We start from the raw sequence: 22,530 nt of genomic DNA, 5'->3' as shown, positions 1-22,530 counted from the left end.
AGATAAAAAAAATTTTAAGAAAGTAAACCTGCAAGCCGGGCGCGGTGGCTCATGCCCATAATCTCAGCACTTTGGGAGGCCGAGGTGGGCAGATCACGAGGACAAGAATCATGACCATCCTGGCCAACTGGGTGAAACCCCATGTCTACTAAAAATACAAAAATTAGCTAGGCGTGGTGGCATGTGCCTGTAGTCCCAGCTACTCAGGAGGCTGAGGCAGGAGAATCACTTGAACCCAGGAGGTGGAGGTTGCAGTGAGCTGAGATTGAGTCACTGCACTCCAGCCTGGTGACAGAGCAAGACTCCGTCTTGAAAAATATATATATACAAATAAATAAATAAAAGTAAACCTGCAGACCAATGTAGCGCATGTACATAAGGCAAAATCTTTAATAAAACTGGGCAAATCAAATCCAGGAAAATATGAATAGCATCATCTTGACCAAGTAGAGTTTATCCCAAAAATGCAAGATTGGTTTCACATTTGAAAATCAATCAGTGTAATTCGCCATATTAAAAGGTTAATGAAAAAAAAATCACATTATCATTTCAACAGATGTAGAAATAGTATCTGATCCATTTATTATAAAAATGCTCAGCAAACCAGGAATAGAAAGTAATATTTTCAAACTGATCAAGGACATCTAAGAAAAACTTAGAGCTTACACTGACTTAACAGTAAAGATAGAATACATTTCCCCTTAAGACTGGAACAGCACAAGTACATCTCCTCTTACCCCTTCAATTACACATTAGACAGGAGGTCCTAGCCATTGCAATACATCAAGAAAAATAAGGTGTAAGGTGTAAGGTGTAATTCTCAAAGGATCAGAAGGAAAAAAAAAACTATTTGTAGATGGCATGATTGTCCATCCAAAAAATCCTCATAGACCTACAAAATAACTGTGAGGGCAACTATTAAATGAATCTAGCAAGGTCATAAGATGTAAAGTTAATACAAAAATCAATTTACATTTTTTGCCTACTAGGGGCAAACTATTAGAAAACCAAATTGTTAAAAAATTATATTTATTATAGCACTCAAAAAGCTATTAAACACTTAGGAAAAAAATTTAACACAGTACGACTACACTGCATACTACAAAATATTCTTAAGATAAATTTTATTATTTTTCCTTTTTCTTTTTCAGACAGAGTCTTGCTATGTTGTCCAGGCTAGTCTCAAAGTCCTGGACTCAAGTAATCCTTCCAACTCAGCCTCCCAAGTAGCTAAGATTACCAGCGCACACCATCACACCCAACTTCGAGACATTTTTAAAGACTAATAAATGGCTTAATAAACCATACTTATATTAGACGACTCAATGTTAAGAGGTCAGTTCTTTTTCAATTGATGTACAGAATCAATGTAATCCCAGCAAAAATCTAAGTTTTTTGAGTAGAAATTATCAACTTCATTCTGAAATTTATAGGAAATGCAAATGATCTAAAACAGTCAAGGCAATTTTACAAATTGCACTATCTGATATCAAAACTTACCATAAAGCTACAGTAATCAAGGCAGTATGGAACTGGTGAGACAATAGACATATAGATCAATGGAACAGAAGAGATTCCAGAACTATACCCACATATATATGGTCAAGTGATGATCAGGAAAAGTAGCAAGGTGATACAATTAGGAAGAGAAAGTGTTTCCTGACAAACGGTCTTGGGGCAACTGTATATCCATATGGAAAAAAAAAATGAACCTCAACCTTTACCTCACACAAGACACATACATTACCTCAAAATCATTCACAGAGCTAAATGTAAATGCTAAAACTTTAAAACTCCTAGAAAAATATCTTTGTGACCTGGGAGTAGCAAGAATTTCTTAGATATAAGAAGCACCGGCCGGGCACGGTGGCTCAAGCCTGTAATCCCAGCACTTTGGGAGGCCGAGACGGGCGGATCACGAGGTCAGGAGATCGAGACCATCCTGGTTAACACGGTGAAACCCCGTCTCTACTAAAAAATACAAAAAACTAGCTGGCCGAGGTGGCGGACGCCTGTAGTCCCAGCTACTCGGGAGGTGGAGGCAGGAGAATGGCGTGAACCCAGGAGGCGGAGCTTGCAGTGAGCTGAGATCCGGCCACTGTACTCCAGCCTGGGTGACAGCGCGAGACTCCGTCTCAAAAAAAAAAAAAAAAAAAAAAGAAGCACCAACTAAGACAAGTTAATAAATTGGATTTTACAAGAATTGCAAACTTTGCCTCCAACAGTGGTGGCAGTAGAAAAACAAAAAGGCAAGCCATAATTGGCATACATATAAGCCAATACATATAAATGATAAAGAACTTGTTTTAAGACAATATACAGAACTCTTACAACTCATAAGATAAACAATCCAATAAAACATGGGCAAAATATTTGAACAAATATTTCATAAATGTTATATGCATGGCCAGTAAGCATATGAAAAGAGGCTCAACATTATTAGTCATTCCAGAAATGCATACTAAAACTACAACACAACTTTTAGAATGACTAAAATTAAAAATACTACTAATGATACCAAGATTTGGTGAGAATGTGGATTAACTGGAAGTCTCATACACTGCTAGAAGAATGGTATAATTCCTTCAGAAAGCTGACAGTTTCTAACAGAGTTAAACATATACCTATCATATAACTCAGTTCTTCCATCTTAGGTATTTACCCCCAAAAAATAAAAATATATGTTCACACAAAGTCCTGTACATGACAGCTGTATAGCAACTTTATTTATAATAGCCCCAAAGTGGAAACAACCCAAATGTCCATCACTAGGTGAACGGATAAATGAAATGTTGCATTCATACTGCAATGATATAGATAAATTTCAAGATCATTATGCTGAGTGAAATAAGCCAGACATAACAAAATACATACTGTATGATTCCATTTACTTTAGATGCAAATTAATAAAAAACAACAAAGATCAGATTCATGTTTGTTTGGAACTGGGAGTGGAGAGTAGGATAGATAGAAAGACACAAGCAATCTTTTGGGGTGATAGAAATACTAAATGTGTCTTGATTGTGGTGACAGTTTCATGGGTATATGATCAAACTGTACAATTTATATGTATCCAGTTTACTGAATATAAATAATTCCTTAATAATAATACTATCTGATCAAATACAATAAAACCAGAAAACTCTCTTTTAAACAACTCTGGGTGAAAGAAAAAAATTTTTAAGGTAGATTATCTAGTATGAACAGCAGTAACAAAAACACAAGTATCAGAATCTACAGGAGATAGACAAAGACAAACTTAGAGGAAAATTCATAGTCCTTAATAATCTCATTACTAAATAAAAGAATGAAATTAATAGATCAAGCTCTCATTTCAGCACTATGGAGATAAAAATAAATAAGAAAATTAGAAGGAAAGAATTAGTAAGGAGAAAATATTTTATGAATTAGTATGGAAAAAAACAGAAAATTGGAAAAGAATACTAATACATAAATGCATAAGCTAATTATTTAAAAATAAACTTATTTATGAACAGAGCGACCTAATAATACATGTATTCTTTTTTTTTTTTTTTTGAGACAGAGTCTCAAGTTAAAGTTCAGTGGTGTGATCTTGGCTCACTGCAACCTCCACCTCCTGAGTTCAAGTGATTCTCTGCCTCAGCCTCCTGAGTAGCTGGGATTACAGGAGCCTGCCACCACACCTGGCTAATTTTTGTATTTTTAGTAGAGGCGGGGTTTCACCATCTTGGCCAGGCTGGTCTTGAACTCCTGACCTCATGATCCACATGCCTCGGCCTCCCAAAGTGCTGGGATTACAGGTGTAAGCCACCATACCCGACCAATATATTCTTTTTAAAAAAGAATAGTTATACAAAATAAGAAATTAAAATTGGAAACCATTATAGATATAAAAAAATAAAAATAATTGTATATTACTTTGCTCAAATTCATGAAATCTGATAACCTAAATGAAAAGAACAATTATCTAGAAAAATTAAAATGCATAAAATTTAACTAAAGACAGGCTGGAGGCAGTGGCTCATGCCTGTAATCTCAGCACTTTGGGAGGCCCAGGTGGGCAGATCATTTGAGGTCACAAGTTCAAGACCACCCTGACCAACATGGTGAAACCCCATCTCTACTTAAAATACAGAAAAATTAGCTGGGCATGGTGGCGCATGCCTGTAATCCCAGCTACTTGGGAGGCTGAGGTAGGAGAACTGCTTGAACTTGGGAGGTGGAGGTTGCAGTGCACCACTGTACTCCAGCCTGGGCAACAGGTCAAGACCCCATCTAAAAATATATATATATTAACCAAAGACAAACTACAGAGATGCCATTTACCATGGAGGATACTGAGAAAGTTGTCAAAGATTCACTTCTCCCACAAAGGCCTCAGCATCAGGCTTTATCTCTCAAACTCTTAAGACCAGTGATCTCATTCATTCACACTGACATCTCTAAATCAGAGTATTTTTCTCAGACCCTATCTTCTAAACCAGTTGCATGTTGCATTTCTTTGCTTGGAACTCTCCTCATCTTATACATATAACCCTCTTATGTCCACAGCCAAATTTATCATCTTTCCTCCTATCAACCTATTCTTATGATTGTTTCTATTAAGTGTTATCATCTTGTAGTTATCCACACTTGTAAATAAAATTGGCTTTCTTTTTTCTTTGCTGGTGTATAAGCCTCTGAATAATCCCAAGAATTTAGCAGAATCCTCTTCTCAAAACATAAAGTCGGCTGGGCGTGGTGGCTGAAGCCTGTAATCCCAGCACTTTGGGAGGCCGAGACGGGCGGATCATGAGGTCAGGAGATCGAGACCATTCTGGCTAACACGGTGAAACCCCGTCTCTACTAAAAAGTACAAAAAACTAGCAGGGCGAGGTGGCGGGCGCCTGTAGTCCCAGCTACTCGGGAGGCTGAGGCAGGAGAATGGCATAAACCCGAGAGGCAGAGCTTGCAGTGAGCTGAGATCCGTCCACTGCACTCCAGCCTAGGCGACAGAGCGAGACTCCATCTCAAAAACAAACAAACAAACAAAAAAAACATAAAGCCAATGAGGCTTGGAAAAAGAATAAATAAATGCATCAATCCTTCAATCTAAAAGGAATGAGTAACTGAGAAAGGAAAAAAAACAAAAAACAAACCAAAAAAACCTAGCTTCTTTTTTTTTTTTTTTTTAAGACAGGCTCTTGCTTTGTTGCCCAGGCTGGAGTGCAGTGGCGTGCTCTCAGATCACAGGCTCAGGTGATCCTCCCACCTCAGCCTCCCACGTAGATATTACAGGCGCATGCCACCAGCCCTGGCTGATTTTTTGTGTGTGTGTATTTTTAGTTTTACCATGTTGCCCAGGCTGGTCTCGAACGCCTGGGCTCAAGTGATCCACCCACCTTGGTTTCCCAAAAAGCCGGGATTATAGGCACCTGGATTTTTAAAAAATGAAACAAAGCAACCTGTATAAAACTAAAAGGCAAGGACAAGGAGATGCTGTGACATTTGGATCCAACAATAGGAAAATGGGTTATCAGAGAAGATTACTGTCAGAGAAGACCATAACTTGTGAGAGAATATAAACAGAGAGAACATATTGAGGAGCTCATGCTAAAGATGCCTCAATATTTCTTCCCAGACTTTGAATCTTTAAGAAAAGCTACCCAGGAAACATCAATGATGAACTGAAATCTTTCAGAATTGCTGAGCTTTTCCTGGCAATGTCTTCTATCTCCCTATTTCTCTCTTACTCACCAGGGCATGTGCCTCTTGTTCCCTCTTTCTTCACCATCCAGGGCTCTTTTCCTTGCTCCAATAATGAGATCACATCTGGCTTAGAAACAGAAACTCCTGCTTACAAAAAATAAAAGGGGAATTAGGCAGGTATATAAGTAAGATCAAGTTTCTGCATCATCAAGAAGGTGGGAGCATAATGGGAGGGAGCTGAGGAATAAGAATGGGGAAGATGAAGCTGCCAGTTCTACAAATTCAACCTATTTTGGGAAGCACAAGAAAGGTAAATTTAGTGAAGGACATCAGAGGTTTCCCAACATTACACTGGAGCTCAGTCCCATGTACAGATTCTGAATTACAGAAGACGTCCTTACCCAGTGATACCAAGCTCCTGTAGTTCTCCAACATCACTTTCCTGTACAAATTCCTCTGAGCGGGGTTTAGCCATTCCCATTCCTCTTGAGAGAAATTTACAGCCACATCCCCAAATGTCACCAAATCCTGAAATGACATAAACACATTCTTGCTCAACTAGTGTTCATATCCTCACATGAGCCTAGGTTAAAAAGTTAAATTGTCTATACTTTGAGAGAGAAATATTGCACATAGCAAAACTTTCTGACAGTATCTTAGGTTCTAGGCAACACATGTCAGATAATTACTAGATGACTTCTTTGTGCTTTGTTTTAATATTCTGTCATGGAAAGTATACAATTTGAGAGATAATCCTGTTGGAGAAAAGGATTTATAACATACACAAAATTGGAAAATAACAGAACACTGTAAATCGAGTATAAAATGTTATTCATATTAAATGCCAGAGTTATTTCTCAATATTGGAAAATCAGATACACTGGGGAAGTAAAGAGCTTCAAGGAGGAAACAGGCTGAGTTAAGCTTTATAACGTGTATATGGCTGAACCTGGCATTTTTCCAAACTCAGTACAATGAAATGGTCAATGTTCCAGAGACATCAATAGGGTTGTATAAAAATACATATAAATATGTTTGATGCTTACAATATTGACTTTCTGAAATTAAATATACATAATAGAAACAGTAAACAAAGTTTTATACTGACTTGCAAAAATATGGCTTAAATGTATACCATAACAGAGAGCAATCAAGAAGCTGAGTGACGCTTGCAGTGAGCTGAGATCCGGCCACTGCACTCCAGCCTGGGCGACAGAGCAAGACTCCGTCTCAAAAAAAAAAAAAAAGAAGCTGAGTGACAGATTACCTAATGTGTGGGGAAGTATGCCACTGAATTTGTGCTTGGTGGCAAAGATAACATTAGCTAATCAGCTGTCAAAGTGATGCATTTCATCTCACTGATGACCTCAGGTATCTCACGTATTTTTTACATTTCATAGTACACATTTCATAATGACAACCTAGGTCTTGTGTGTGTTGTACTTTAAACATTTGTTTTACACAAATTCCTCCCCTGTAGATGGTTTAAATGAACGGAAGGCATATGGTTTAGATGAACAGCAGCTTGATGTCACAAAAGGTATCTGAATCAGGCCAGAGGTGGTGGTGCATGTCTAAAGTCCCAGGTACTCAAGAGGCTTAGGCAGGAGGATTGCCTGGGATGCTTGAGTCCAGCCTGGGCAATATAGTGAGACCCTGTTTCTAAAGACAAACAAACAAAAAGGTATCTCAATCAAAACAAGAAAAAATTTGTCACAGATAAAATGAAGTTGATCTCCAAGACTGTGACTTCTAATGTCTTGAGAAGAAGAGTACTATTATAATAAATGTTTGAATCTGTATAATCAGTACTTGATAAGAAGGAATCAAAGAAGTACAATAAAAGTTATTTCAATATAGGACAAATTTCCGTTGGAAATAAAAATTTTCCTGAGACTGTGTGGAAGAGGCAACAAATGATTGCCTAACAGCTCTTGATAACCCCACTAAGTTGTAAAGATAGTTGGTAACTTATAAATATGCTACATAAGAGACAAAATAATATAATTTAAGCACTATTAATTTACTTAAATAGTGAATGTCTCCAAGTCTGATAATGAAATGCATCAAAAAATACCCACCGCTCTCACTAGAAGAACATACACAACTGTGCCTGTTTGATGAGCAAGAGAGTTTTTAAAATGTTACAGTACAGCTCCCAAATACTACTACTGCATGTTGAAGTAAGGATCTTTAAGATAACATGGAACGAGACCTAGTTCGCTCCCTAAAAATTAAAAATGGGTCTTCTTCCTAACAAGATAAATCAGCTCAAGACTTACCAGGGCTTGCTGTATGGTTAGGCATATGCATCTTGGTTTTGACATGTCACAGAGCAAAGCCTGTTCTTAAGCTGGGCTGACATAGAGATGGGATTCAATGGTACACACCTGAGCAGCTATGTTGATTCCTTAAATACTGAAATATTGCCACACTCACTGGTAAACAGCTACTGCACTGAGTGCTGCTAGTGACCAGATTTCTCCATAAGGAATTCAGCAACTGAAGATTAATGCCCAGCATGGCAGCAAACGCCAGGATCCCAGCTAAGATATGTTCTGCTGTGTGCCTTTGCCTTGTTGGTTGTCAAATATGAACATCACCCCTACCCTTGTATGACTCTTTGCAGAGTAATGCTCCTGTTGAAGAAATACTCAAATACATCAGTGGTTTTATTTAGAAACCTTTTTAATGGAAAAAAAAAAATGAGTCAATGTTAACTGCTACTGTCAGAACGATGCACAAAAATGTTAAGGAGGTTATCTATAAAGAAAGCAAAAGTATGGCTCCAAGAAACATCAATTACATGCATCAGCTGTTTAAAAAGTTTCCATCTCTGAAACACTTCTTAATACAAGGATATCTAAGGAAGTGACTTGTCACTTCAAAAAAGGAAAGGAATGTGAATCAGGTCTAAAAAGTAAAACTTGTGCTGGATAGGCCTGGGCACTGCTATTCATCAATTCTACTGTAACTCAAACACTTCAATACAAACTCTTTAAAATTTTGGGCAGGGAAGTGTTCCACACACATCATTTATTGTGTAGACATTAATGAAGAAGCTTTTGCTACACAAAGTCCTCAAGAGACATTTTTTAGCTGCACACATGAACTAATGCATTCTGTGTTTTAATTATCTGACATTTTCCTCTCAGCCAATGAGACCATGAATACCTTGCAAATGCTTTTTATAATTATTTTGATTTAATTTAAAAATTACTATCATTAAAGAAACTTAAAAATATACTCTCCAGTATTTCTACCCTCAGTGATTTCCCCCCACTCCTTTTTTTTTAAATTTTATTTTTTAGGAGACAGGATCTTGCTCTGTCGCCCAGGCTGGAGTGCAGTGTTACAATCATGGCTGATTGCAGTCTCAACTTGTAAGGCTTGAATGATTCTCCCAACCTCGGCCTCTCAAGCAGCTGGGACCACAGGCGCTCATCACCAGGCCCAGGTAATTTTTTTAACTTTTGGTACAGATGATGTCTCACTATGTTGCCCAGGCTGGTCTCAAACTCCTGGGCTCAAGTGATCCTCCTGCCTTGGCCTCCCAAAGTGCTAGGATTGGAAATCTTTCACCCCCATGTCTACTCCCGTGTCACTCGACCTCCTAAAAGCAATTATAATTTATAGTTAGTATAATCTGTTCAAACAGTTCCTTATACTGATGTCTATGATTATGTATATATTTCACTTACCGATAATGTCAATTATTAGCTGAATAATATTATATAGTACAATTATGCCCTGTCTTACTTACTAACCCCCATGCTTATTTTCAGTTGGGTAAATCTTAATTTTTTTTTTTTTTTGAGACGGAGTTTTCTGCCCTTGTCACCCAGGCTGGAGTGCAGTGGCATGATCTCGGCTCACTGCAAACTCCACCTCCCATGTTCAAGCAATTCTCCTGCCTCAGTTTCCCAAGTAGCTGGGATTACAGGCACCCACCACCATGCCCAGCTAATATTTTTGTATTTTGAGTAGAGATGGGGTTTCACCATGTTGGCCAGGCTGGTCTCGAACTCCTGACCTCAGATGATCCACCCGCCTGGCCCCTCAAAGTGCTGAGATTACAGGTGTGAGCCACCGCACCCGGCTGGGTAAATCTTAATTTTTTACTATGATGTTGCATAGGTCTTGAATTATTTTTTTTAATTGATTCATAGATGTCATTCTCTCCATTGAGACCAGGATTTCACAAAATTACTTAACCTCAAAAAAATTTTTAATTACACTATTTTGACCCAGCAACAATACGATCAAATTGTTTTTGAAGTGAAAAAAAACAATTAAGGGTGGGAGTAAAGTGATGCCTTGCACTCAAAGACATCCTCAAAGAGTTCTTCAGGTAGAAGTAAAACAGAAGGAAAATGGAATCATGAAAACACAGGAATAAATTAAGAGTTCTAAAGCAGTAACTATAAATAGAGCAATAATAATACTGTGGAGTTAAATCACCATAGGCATCTCATCCTGTTCAGGAGAAACAAAGGAAAAAAGAATAGATGGGATAAATGGAAAACAAACAGAAATACAGTAGTTTTAAAAACATATCTACAAGTATTATATTAAATATGTAATAAACACTAAAAGATTAAGATGATCAGGCTAGCCTTTTTAAAACTAGTCAATTATATGCTGCTTACAAGAGGCATACTTTAAATATAATCTTTAAAGGCAGAGGTTCTCAAAAGCCATGCATTAAAATCATCCTGGATACCTGTAATCCAGCTACTGGGCTACTTGGGAGGCTGAGGCAGGAAGATAACTGGAGGCCAGAAGTTCAGAACCAGTCTGGGCAACACAGTGAGACCCCATCTCAAAAAAAAAAAAAAAAAAAATCCTGGGAAACCCAATAAAAATGTGTTTTCTTAGGTGCCACCAAGAGACCATGATTCAGGAGGTCTGGGGAGGGGTCCTAGAAACAGCATTTGGGCTAATGGATTCCATCTATTCTATACATCACACTTTCAGCTTTTTCTTTCTTCTGTTACCAAATCAGTAGCAGGAAAGAAGAGGTGTCTAGCTCTAGCTATCCTGGTCTCGCTCACAGATGAGGAATTCATCTGAATGCCTATTACCAACTGGGTACTATTCTAAGAGTCAGGAATACAAAGGTGAACAAAACAAAGTTTCTCCTCTTAATATTCTAACAAAGGAGAAAAACATTAAACATAAGGTCATACATGTCAGGTAGTGACATGTGACAAAAAACAAAAGAAGGTAAAGGGTGATTAAGAGTGATAGGGTGTTTATTGTAGATGATATGGTCAAGGTAAGTCTAAACGAAGAGGTAAGGTTTGAACAATAATCTGAGTGAAATGGGAGGGCAAGCTATGTCAACATGTAGGGGGATGGGGGAGCAAATGCAAAAGTCCAGAGACAAGAAAAAGCAGAGTAAGTCTGAGAGACAGCAAATTCACTACTGTCATTAAAATGAAGAGAGGTAAATATTTGTAGAAAATGAGGTCTAGGAAAGCCAGGAGCTGAAGCACAAAGGGCCTTATAGGCCATGGTTAGGATACTGGATTTCATTCCAAGTAAGACAGGAAGGCAATAAAGGTTCCGGGCATGGGAGTGAAATAATGAGCCCCATCACAGTCTCGCTACAGTGTCCTTCATCATTTTCCACCACCCTCTTAATATCATCACTCACCATCATCGACGTTACTGACCCTCAATGTATATTACAACTTCTTTTTTTTTTTTTTTTTTTTTTTTTTTGAGACAGAGTCTCGCTCTGTCGCCCAGGCTGGAGTGCAGTGGCGCAATCTCGGCTCACTGCAAGCTCCACCTCCCGGGTTCACGCCATTCTCCTGCCTCAGCCTCCTGAGTAGCTGGGACTACAGGTGCCCGCCACCGCGCCCGGCTAATTTTTTGTATTTTTAGTAGAAACGGGGTTTCACCGTGGTCTCGATCTCCTGACCTTGTGATCCGCCCGCCTCGGCCTCCCAAAGTGCTGGGATTACAGGCGTGAGCCACCGCGCCCGGCCACAACTTCTTACATCTGACTCAGTCACTAACTGGTTACGTGGACATGTCACTCTCTTCCCCGGGCCTCCTTTTCTTCATCTGTAGAATGGGAAACTTGGACAAGATCACCCATAATTATCTTCCCCGCTTTACTGTTTTATAAGCCTAACACTGTGCTGTCTAATACACTAGCTACTAGCTACATATGGCTAAATTTAAATTAAGTAACATTTAAAAATTCAGTTTCTTAGTCATGCTAGTATATACAAGTCTTTGTAGCCACATCTGGCTAGTGGCTTCTATATTAAACACTGTAGATATAGAACATTTCTACTGTCAATCATCACAGAAAGTTCTATTGGACAGTGCTGTACTAGCTGATTTCTGCATCTGCCTCACCTTACTCTTTCTCCATTCTCTATATTTTAACCTAGAGGTTTGTGTTTTTTAATACATATTTAACCTATATAATGTATTTAACCTCTACGTATTTTTATCTATGTGTAATTTTTTTTTACTAAATGAATATTCCATCCCTTCCCTATTGATTTAAAATAACATCAGTACATCATATAATTAAACTAGTATACATTAAATTCTATGAAGACAAAGACAGGGCCTATTTTTATTTATCACAGCACTTAGCATAAGGTCTTTAATAACTATATGTTCAGTGAATGAATATTTCCATTCTTATGGAATTCTTATACTTGGATTTGTTTCTTAACATCATATGTTTCTTCTGGCTCCATTCCACACTATCTACTGTTTTCATTATTATAGATATATACAGCTTTTATTTTAATGTAGATTTAAGTGCTCTCCCATTACTCTTTTTCAAAAAAAGTTCTATTTTTTACATATTAATTCCACTTAACTGGATGACCTAGAATAACATAGCTGTGGACACTGAGAATGTCCCTAAAATGGTACCTCATTATTCCCTGGAATACTATTCTTTAAAGCCCACAGAGTGCTTGGAAAAATCCCTGCCCTAGCTGACCCACACTTTAATATTCAAGACTCAACACATCTCACTCCTCAAAATCACTTTGAGCAAGAGACTCTGCCCTGTTCTGTGACTAAGACCACCTGACAACCCTCCTGTCTCGCCTTCTTTTCAAACCTAGGTCTGTGGAAAAGCTTTATTTATGCTAGTGGTTACATCTGAACATACACCTCAATCTCAATGAATCAACTTACTACAGTGAAGGTTTTCATATACCAGTGAGTGTATTTTTGCATCTTGAGAGCTTCTAACAGACACTAAACCCAGAGGAGGTGCCGAACTATTTCTTGAGTGAAGATAAAAATGCTGGCTGTGGAAAAAAAGATGACTAAGCTTTTGGGGACTTTTACTGGAAAGCAAGATATGAGGAACGAGTCACTGGATGAATGGAACCTTGTTAGGTTGGAGTATTTTGGAAGAAAAACAAAATGTTCGTATAACCTAAAAAATAAGATGGCATTTTAGGGAAGAGAGAAGAAATGCTTCCTTACCTTGGACATGGCTTTAAGGATTCCAGAATTTGACAGTTCTTCTGTCCTACTCCTTCAGGCTCCTCTCCAGGAGAGGGATGGTATCCTGAGAAAGTAGAGCTGGAGAAGGAAAAAAAACCATAAAATGCCAGGCCTGCCCTGCAGCTGTCAGTATCATCAGCCTAGAAACCTTTCCTTCTCTTTCTCCTTCTTTCCCCAACCTCAGGAGTAAATTAGAGATATCACTGAGCAAGTCATTTATATCTAAATTTACAATTCTTTTGCCCACATGCTTTGGATCTTAAGAATACAACATATGGGCCAGGTGCGATGGCTCACACCTGTAATCCCAGCACTTTGGGAGGCTGAGGTGGCGGATCACGAAGTCAGGAGATCAAGACATGAGGCCAGGAGATGGAGACCATCCTGGCTAACATGGTGAAACCCAGTCTCTATTAAAAAATACAAAAAATTAGCCGGGTGTGGTGGTGGGCGCCTGTAGTCCCAGCTACTCGGGAGGCTGAGGCAGGAGAATGGCATGAACCCGGGAAGCGGAGCTTGCAGTGAGCCAAGATCACGCCACTGCACTCCAGTCTGGGCAACAGAGCAATACTCTGTCTCAAAAAAAAAAAAAAAAAAAAAAAAATACATGTTCTGTGCTTAGGTTACCTTTCCTTTTATAATTTAAAACAAAAACAGCAATTACACAATGGCATTACCAAGCAAGGATTTCCCTCTCTTTCACACACGAAGGCTCTTCATCTGAGTAATTAATTATTCAAGGCATCATGGTAATAAGGAATTAAGCCAAACTGGAAACCAGGTCTAACTTTTAATTCTTTCCACCCGATCATGATGTTGAAAGGAAATATGTTCCCACCCTTTCTGCAAGGATGAGAGATAAAGCTACAAAATAAAATTTCTCAGAGAAAGCATCTCTATACACAGAGTGAGCATCAGAGGGTCCATGTGGTGTGGTGGACACTCCATCAAAGAGTCAAGACGGCCTGCTTCAGGTCCTGGCTTATGACAACCCACAATTGAAAACTAATCTCTTGACTTTTCTGGGCAATCTCCTCAGAGAGAAAGAAGGAGAGAGGGAAGGAGGGGCAGGCTATGCATGAACAGTCATCCAAACCCTTATCATTAATTCTTATCCACCAGACCTCACTGTCTTGAAGAATAAAGCTATTACCTAAGAAGCAGCATAACTTAGTGGTAAGAATGACTAGGCTTAAGGATCAGAACACTTGGTCTCAAACAGCCAAACCACGACATGCTACCTCTACAACCTCTGGCAAGTTAGGTAACCACTGCAAACCTGTTTCCCTATCAGTGAAACGGTAACTATTCCCTATCAATTGTTGGGAGGATTCTGAAATGATCTACATAAAGCATTGAGCACAGTGCTTGGTACATCCTTTCTTAAATAAATTTTCATCTTTCTGTCATTTATTTTCATAAATAGCACATGGTAGGTCTCCCATTCCTTTTTCCTGTTAAATTCCTCACATGCCCCCAGAGACTGAGAGGAATGGAAAAACTACTGTGCCAGAGGACAAGCAGCCAGTGTTTTCAGGCTTAAGTCTGAGGCTCCTGTCTGTCTCTCCCTTTCCAGCTCTCTTCCCCTCTCCCTTTTTCCATCTTCTCCCCTTCATCTCCATCTCTCTGTCTCTCCACCACAACAGCAGTCTCCCAAACCCCAGAGAACACCAGCATCTCCAAGCACCCACATAGCTTCCTGCCCACACAAATCACAGACAACAAACCACACAGTTTGTCACTCTGGCACCTCCCCTGGCAACCTATGGACATGCCCCCACATTGTAGCCCGCCCTGCTCTCACAATGGGTCATATAAGGCCATTCTGAGTCACACTGTCACACTCACTGTCGGAATGACACACAGTGCTAAGTCACACAATCTCCCTCAGTCTCACATAATCACACACAGTCATGCACAATTTCACTGTCACATACAATCTTAGTCCAACAACACGAACTCTGTTCACATAGTTTCACATACAGTGACAGTCTCACACACTGTCACACAAATTCTCAGTCGCAGTTTCACGTGGTCCCACATCAACAGCCACATACCGTACACAACCACACATAGCCTCACACACGGTGACATGGCCTGACATACTGTCACAGTCTCACGTGATCCTACACACATGGTCAAACTCTGTTCACAAAGTCACACACACTGTCACATAGTCTTACATTATCCCGCACACACAGGTCACACACACAGTGACATGGTCTTACACACTGTTCACACACGGTCTACACATAGTGACAGTTTAACACTGTCACACACTCCCAGTCAGTGTCACACATGGTGATGTGGTCTTAAACACAACCCACACGGTCCCATATACTGTCAAAGGCTCCCGCACATACAGGGGCAACGGTCTCATACTGTCACACACATTCTCACACCCAGTCTCACACTGTCACACACAATCCCACATTTGTCCCACATGGTCTCACACTGACACACATATTCACACACGGTCTCACACACATTCTCACACTGTCACACACAGTCTCACATTGTCACACAGTCACACATGGTCTCACACACGGTTCCACACTGTCAAACACATTGTCACACACGGTTCCTTAATGTCACAACATTCTCACACACTGTCACACACGGTCCCACACACGGTGGCATGGCCGCTCTCGGCGTCAGCTCCATCCCGCGCTCCTCACCGCCTCCTCCCTCCGGTGGGTACTTCCTTCGCGCGGTCCTTGGAGGCCGGGGCTGGGCCAGGGCCCGGGCCAGGGCTCGATCCTGGCCGCCGGCCGCGCTCACAAAGGCGCCGCAGCGCTAGGGCAGGCCGCAGGGGCCGCTGGGAAATGAAGTCCAGGGCCGGCGCGGCGCAGAGGATGCTGGGATGGTGGCCGAGGGTCCCTGGCGGCCGCAGGTCTCGCCGCTCGTTGCGGGTAGTTTCTGCTGCGCCGCCTTCCCTAGTAAGCCCACCTCCGCTGGCCTTCAGAACCCCACTCGGACCAGCTGAACCCTCTCAGGCCGTTCGACCGCCCGTTCACCCACCCGTTCCACCTGAGGCCTGGGAGGACCCGCTCTGACTGCGCAGGCGCAGCTGGCTCGGGTCCCCAAAGGCTGCCAGGCCGGGGCGCTAGCGCGGTGACGCGCACGCGCAGTAGCCGCGTCCGCGCTCAAGCGCTCGGTGTGGGGTTGTGAGCCCAGCGCTGAGAAAAGGGAGCCTGGAGGACCAGTGTGTGGCCAGAGCCAGCTGGAGAGGGGCCCGGTAGGACGTACGGGTGATTAAGCTGTCTGGCAGCCCGGGCTTTCTCTTTCCTTTCCCTTTCTGTTTCTTCTCTCCCCGCCTTACCCTGTTTTTCATTCACCATTTATTGAGCGCCTACTGTGTCGGGCACTGTCGTAGGCCCTGGGCACACGGTAGTGAACAATCAGACAAAATCCCCACTTCATGAAGCAGCGTTCTAATGCGGGAAGAATTCAATAGGAAAAAATTAATAATAAAGGACACTGATGCATACTGGGAAGTAATGCGTGTTATGAAGAAAAGCGAAGCAGAGTGTTAAGACCATTCTTTCAGTTCTTCCTTCCTTCAGTTATGCCGTCTGAATCAGTGGAAAAAACAAAAGGTGCATTTTTTTTCCTATTATCTCGAGAACTAATCATAACAAGACTTCTCTGACCAAATATGGGGGAGTTTCCCACACATACCAAGCACCCGCATACCAAGCAAGCAGTGAGTTCAATGAGTTCTGCAGTGAACACCAGCTGGGTGTCCTCCAGTTCAATTCCGACGCTGTCTACTTGGAGATGGGTCAGACACCATTCGCTGAGGGCTCAGTTCCCAAGCCTGCCTCCCCCTTCCCACTAGTCACAAGTCCAGTCTCTGGAACATCTGACCCCACCAACTTCAAATTGGGATTTTCACCACCCCCTCTTTGCAATTCAGTATTTTGCTAGAGTGGCTCACAGAACTCAGGAAACACTTATGTTTACTGGTTTATTATAAAGGATATTACAAAGGATATAGATGAAGAGATGCATAGGGCGAGGTACAGAAGAAAGGGTGTTGCACCCAGGAACCTCCACATGTTCAGCTATGTGGAAGCTCTCCGAACCCTGTCTTTTGGGAGTTTTACGGCTTCATTACATAGACATGGTTGATTAAAATCCCCTCCCCTCCTTGGGGTTGTGGGTGGGGTTGAATGTCCCAGCTTTCTAGTCATGCCCTGGTCTTTCCATAACCAGTCCCCATCCTGAAACTATATAGGAGATGCCAGCTATCAGTCAACTCATTAGCATACAAAGAGTTTTTACTCTGACTTTGTAGTTTCTAAGGATTTTAGGAGTTCTATGCTAGGAAGATCAAATATATATTTCACAATATCATACTCTCTTATTCCTATTCTTCAATGTTTTTGAAAATATTTTATAAACTCCTATCTCTAGTTCTATCTCCCAATCCTGTACCATCCCTTCCAAAATCCTGTTATGCCCTTCAATTGTTTCATTTAATTGTCTGATCAAAGTTGCCAGTGACAAAGAGCATCATAGAAGCTGGGAATTTTATTTGAGAAAATAAAAAAAATGCAACTATGATAGCAGCAAATACTAACTGAAACTTCTTTTTTTTTTTGAGAGGGAGTCTTGCTCTGTTGCCAGGCTGGAGTGCAGTGTTGCTACCTCAGCTCAATGCAACCTCCACCTCCCGGGTTCAAGCGATTCCCGTCTCAGTCTCCCAAGTAGCTGGGATTACAGGCACATGCTAACATGCCTGGCTAATTTTTTTTTTTTTTTTTAATCTTTAGTAGAGACAGGGTTTTACGATGTTGGCCAGGCTGGTCTCGATCTCCTGACCTCGTGATCCCCCACCTTGGCCTCCCAAAGTGCTGGGATTACAGGCATAAGCCACCATGCCCAGCCAGGGTCCTGAGATTTATTTTCCTTTCACATCTATCCGATTGAAAACTATACAACTTTTTAAAAGAATAATCACATGGCAATGAAGCAACATGTAAAAATACTTCTTGTGTTAAGGTTTCTTAAAGGAGGAACAAAACTGATGAAATTGCATTATGACTGCAACATTGGAAAACTATTCCTATGAATAAAAAGTAAAAGGAACACAATCCACAAAAATTGTAGTTGGGTTGTGTTTGAGTGTTGAAATTGTTAGAAATAAATTTTCGGGCTGAGTGCGGTGGCTCATGCCTGTAATCCCAGCACTTCGGGAGGCCGAGGCAGGCAGATCATGAGGTCAGGAGATTGAGACCATCCTGGCTAACACAGTGAAACCCCGTCTCTACTAAAAATACAAAAAATTAGCCAGGTGTGGTGGCAGGTGCCTGTAGTCCCAGCTATTAGGGAGGCTGAGGCGGGAGAATGGCATGAACCCAGGAGGCAGAGCTTGCAGTGAGCTGAGATTGCACCACTACACTCCAGCCTGGGTGACAGAGCAAGACTCCATCTCAAAAAAAAAAAAAAAAAATTTGCTGCCGCAAAAGAAGTAGCACTCTAACATAAATTTTCTCAGCAAGGCAATTTTACTTCTATAGAAGGGTACATCTTGCAGATGGAGCAATGGTGAGAGCACACCTGAACAAGGGAGGGGAAGGGGTTCTTATCCCTGATGTAGGTAGCCCCTACTGCTGTGTCATTCCCCTATTGGCTAGGGTTGGACCACACAGTCTAAGCTAATTCTGATGGGCTATATTAAAGATAGCAGCGGTAAGAGCCAGACTGGTGGGGTGAGCAGTTTTGGCAGGAAAGACTGTTATGGAACAGGTGACTAAAGGTGACTTAGGTTAGAGCAGGTGACCAGGGGTGACTCACGATGGAGCAGGTGACCAGAGGAGCAGATGTGAACTACTGATCAGAACTGGCAGGGAAGTTGTTTACTGAAACTAGGGGCAAGGAGATGAAGAGAATGAGGAAGTTAAACTTTAAAATGGAGAACAAAGAACTGAACATACTGACATACTGATTCTTTGAAGAGAAACTTAGAACTCACTGTCTTGAACAAAATTATGATTGATATCTTCCCCTTGCTTTTTCAAACCAGACAGACAAGACTTGTTTAAAATAAGGCATCAGTAAACTTCCAGGTTTTGGCAGTCTTTTTGACATTTCACAGATGCGTGAAGAGAGTAGGCATCTTTACGAAACCACCTTTGCAAAGACTGTATCAGTGAGAAAAATTATTACAGTAAACTGAGCTAACCCCTTTCCCTTAATTATTCCTGGGCTATAGGGCTGAGCTAACTTTGGAACACACTTACACTATAGTCTAAATAATGGACGAATGGGAGCCATTCGTCTGAGAGGAGAAGAGGATGGGTCCTGCTAAGGTGGTGCCATTATTCAACTGTCAGCCATTACTCCAAAAGTTTTAAGATATGCAACTTCCCCAATTACTACTGCAAATAACATCACCACTGTAGAACCTCAGATTGGCCTTTTGAGATATCTTTTCGGGTTTTTTCATGTCTGACACCCATGGCTCCACCTGGACCTGATGGTTCCACTTGGACTAACCAATCCAGCTCCCGTGGCACCACCCAGCAGCAATTCAGCCCACACAAGGAGAGCTCTGACCCCCTATGATTTCATCTCCAGCCCAACGAATCAGCAGCAAGCACCCGTTACCTGGCCACTCTTACCCCTTCCCCCAAACTGACTTTGAAAAACCTCTAATATAAGAGCTTTGGATGAGATGATTTGAGTACGAACTCCATTTCCCATGTGGCGTGGCCAGACTCATGTCTGTTAACCTCTTTCTCTACTACAATGCCATGGCTTTCTTTATGCAGTTGGCAGGAAGAACCCCTTGGGCAGTGGTTACATTTAGCCAAGGAGGCTAGATGGTAACATTTTTTATTTTTAGCCATTATCTCTTAAGCTTCTCCTTTTGGCAGAACCTTCTACAAAGCTTGGTAAGAGTCACTAAGTAAACTTTGATTTGCTTAAAAACCACATATATTCTTTGTCTCAGGTGAGCAGCAACTATTTGGGCTGGTGGTGCAGAGGTAAAAGAACTTACCAAGATAGTTGTGGGTAAAGAAAGGCAGATAGATTTATTTATTTATTTATTTATTTTTATTTTTATTTTTTTTTGAGATGGAGTCTTGCTCTGTCGCCCAGGCTGGAGTGCAGTGGCCAGATCTCAGCTCACTGCAAGCTCTGCCTCCCGGGTTCACGCCATTCTCCTGCCTCAGGCTCCCGAATAGCTGGGACTATAGGCACCCGCCACCTCGCCCGGCTAATTTTTTGTATTTTTTAGTAGAGACGGGGTTTCACCGTGTTAGCCAGGATGGTCTCAATCTCCTGACCTCGTGATCCGCCCATCTCAGCCTCCCAAAGTGCTGGGATTACAGGCTTGAGCCACCGCGCCCGGCGAAAGGCAGATTTATTAAAGACAGTATGAAAGTGTGTTATCAGGGAGCGACAGGCAGAATCAGCAGAAGAGGAGCTGACTGCAAGGAAACAAAGGCTAGCTGGAGATTTTATAGGATGGTTCCTGGGCTGATGGATAACGCCAAGGCAGCAGGGAGCTAACCTGCATTCTTCTGTCACTCAAGGTGTTTGATGATAAATGTTTGCGTGCGTTTGATGATAAGCAGGGAGTTTGTGAATTATGTTCATGATTTGCTCCGGAGGGCTGTATGTCCTGGGCCATAAAGAAAAGCAAGCCTATAGCTTATCTGCTTCCTTTTTTGTTTATATATCCTGGACCATGAAGAAAATGCAGATCTATAGCTTATTTGCTTTATCTCTTTGCTTTCTGCTGGTCCCACCAGCCTGACTCCTTTTCCCTAAGTAGGAATCCACATTCTTCCTAATGGGTAATCAGCAGACATATGTCTACCTAGCACACCTAAGTTTAACATAATTATCTAAATGCAAAATCTTGAGGAATAAAGACAAAAAAACCCTGTACCAGGCACAGTGGCTCATGCCTGTAATCCCAAGTGACATAGGAATTAAAAAGAAATTATTTAGGCAGATAGTGAGGGTAAGGAAATCCTCGGTACGGTTTTCCTTTTAATGAAAAGCAGCCGCTGAGTCATTTCTAACAAAGAGCAGCCTGAAAAATCAAGCCGCAGACATAGATAAGCAAGCTGGAAGCTTGCACGGGTGAATGCCGGCAGCTGTGCCAATAGGAAAAAGGTACCTGGGGGCCAGGCATGTCCAACATGGCAGCTCCATCTTCCCTTTTGTCAACCAAAAGGGAAGTGTACAGTAAGGAACAGACAGCATGGCCCTGGCCAGGCAGGGACCCCATCTGCATAATAAAAGATTAGGGTGGGACAGCCAGCTTCTGATTGGCACACCTGGTCCAACCAATCTTTGGGGCCTATGTATATCAGACACCACCTCCTGAAGCCAGTCTACAAAACCCCGTGCCCCATGGAAGTCCTACCTGGGAGCCCTTCTCTCTCTGCAGGAGCTAGAGCTGTTCTCTTTTCTCTTTCGCCTATTAAACCTCTGCTCTTAAACTCACTTCTTGTGTGTCCGCGTCTTCGATTCCCTTGGCGTGAGACAACGAACCTCAGGTATTTACCCTAGACAATGATGCAGCATCATCAGCATTTTGGGAGGCTGAGGCAAGATGATCACTTGAGCTCAGGAATTCAAGATCAGCCTGGGCAATACAGTGAGACCCCCATCTCTTAAAAAAAAAAGAAAAGAAAAATTAGCTGGTGTAGTGGCACGCACCTGTGTTCTCAGCTACTTGGGAGGCTGAGGTAGGAGGATTGCTTAAGCCCAGGAGGTTGAGGCTGCAGTAAGCTGTATTTGTGCCACTGTGGCAAGCCAGATCTCACAAAAGCTGAACAGGCAGGCCTCCATAACAACTGTTCCAGCATTGACTAAATGGTTAGGTTAAATATTAAAGGCTGAGAGAGTCAGTGCCCTAACACAAAGGCTGCTGATTTGAAGCATGACAAGGTAATGAAGGAATGGTCACACTCCTCATCCCAGGATCCATTTAGGATTAAACAAGTTTTACTGAGGGTCTAAAGGCACTCCCCAGACCTCCATAACTTAGTAGGAGACAAGGTAAGGGTAATCACCTTTGGCACTTGGACCCAACTAGAGTAAGTAAAATTACTGAGGCTCTGGAGGAAGGTTCCCAAGACTCAGACCTTAGTTATAGATGAGAAGAAATTAATCACTTATATCTTTAGATGAATGCACACTTACATGTAGACATATAGCTTAGAAGGTGGATAAGCACTGGAAAACTGTGTAATTTTGAGTTGTCTGGCAATATTTTTCTGGCCCTCTCCCTGTACCTGGTTACAGAAATAAAACTCTCTTCTTTTACATCAACATCTTGTTATTGGGCTGCGAGAAAAAGCAGCCTGGTCCTCGGTTCAGTCCAGGAACACCACT

The 22,530-nt window shown here is 41.5% G+C and overlaps 1 protein-coding gene across 8 annotated transcripts in view; it reads right to left on the bottom strand.

The window, feature by feature from the left end:
• The window catches only part of LOC105488129 (zinc finger protein 583), a 31,569-nt gene that overhangs the window by 5,784 nt on the left and 3,255 nt on the right, over positions 1 to 22,530 (bottom strand). For 3 of the 8 annotated variants that reach the window (XM_011751934.3, XM_011751933.2, XM_011751930.2), the window contains exons 3-5: positions 13,147 to 13,245; positions 6,072 to 6,198; positions 5,719 to 5,817 (exon numbers count right to left, since the gene is read on the bottom strand). In XM_011751934.3, the coding sequence (XP_011750236.1) occupies positions 5,719 to 5,817; positions 6,072 to 6,198; positions 13,147 to 13,155 (235 nt within the window). In that variant the 5' untranslated portion in view covers positions 13,156 to 13,245. Of the gene's footprint in view, positions 1 to 5,718; positions 5,818 to 6,071; positions 6,226 to 10,393; positions 11,366 to 13,146; positions 13,246 to 15,799; positions 16,200 to 22,530 lie in introns of those variants that run through there. The other 5 variants (XM_011751936.3, XM_011751931.3, XM_011751937.3 and 2 more) reach the window with 5 other exon arrangements.

This window comes from Macaca nemestrina, chromosome 20 (genome assembly GCF_043159975.1).
Source record: "Macaca nemestrina isolate mMacNem1 chromosome 20, mMacNem.hap1, whole genome shotgun sequence".
Lineage (NCBI taxonomy): Eukaryota > Metazoa > Chordata > Mammalia > Primates > Cercopithecidae > Macaca > Macaca nemestrina.
The sequence above is the reverse complement of the archived record's forward strand: the minus strand, read 5'-3'. Positions and strand labels throughout refer to the sequence as shown.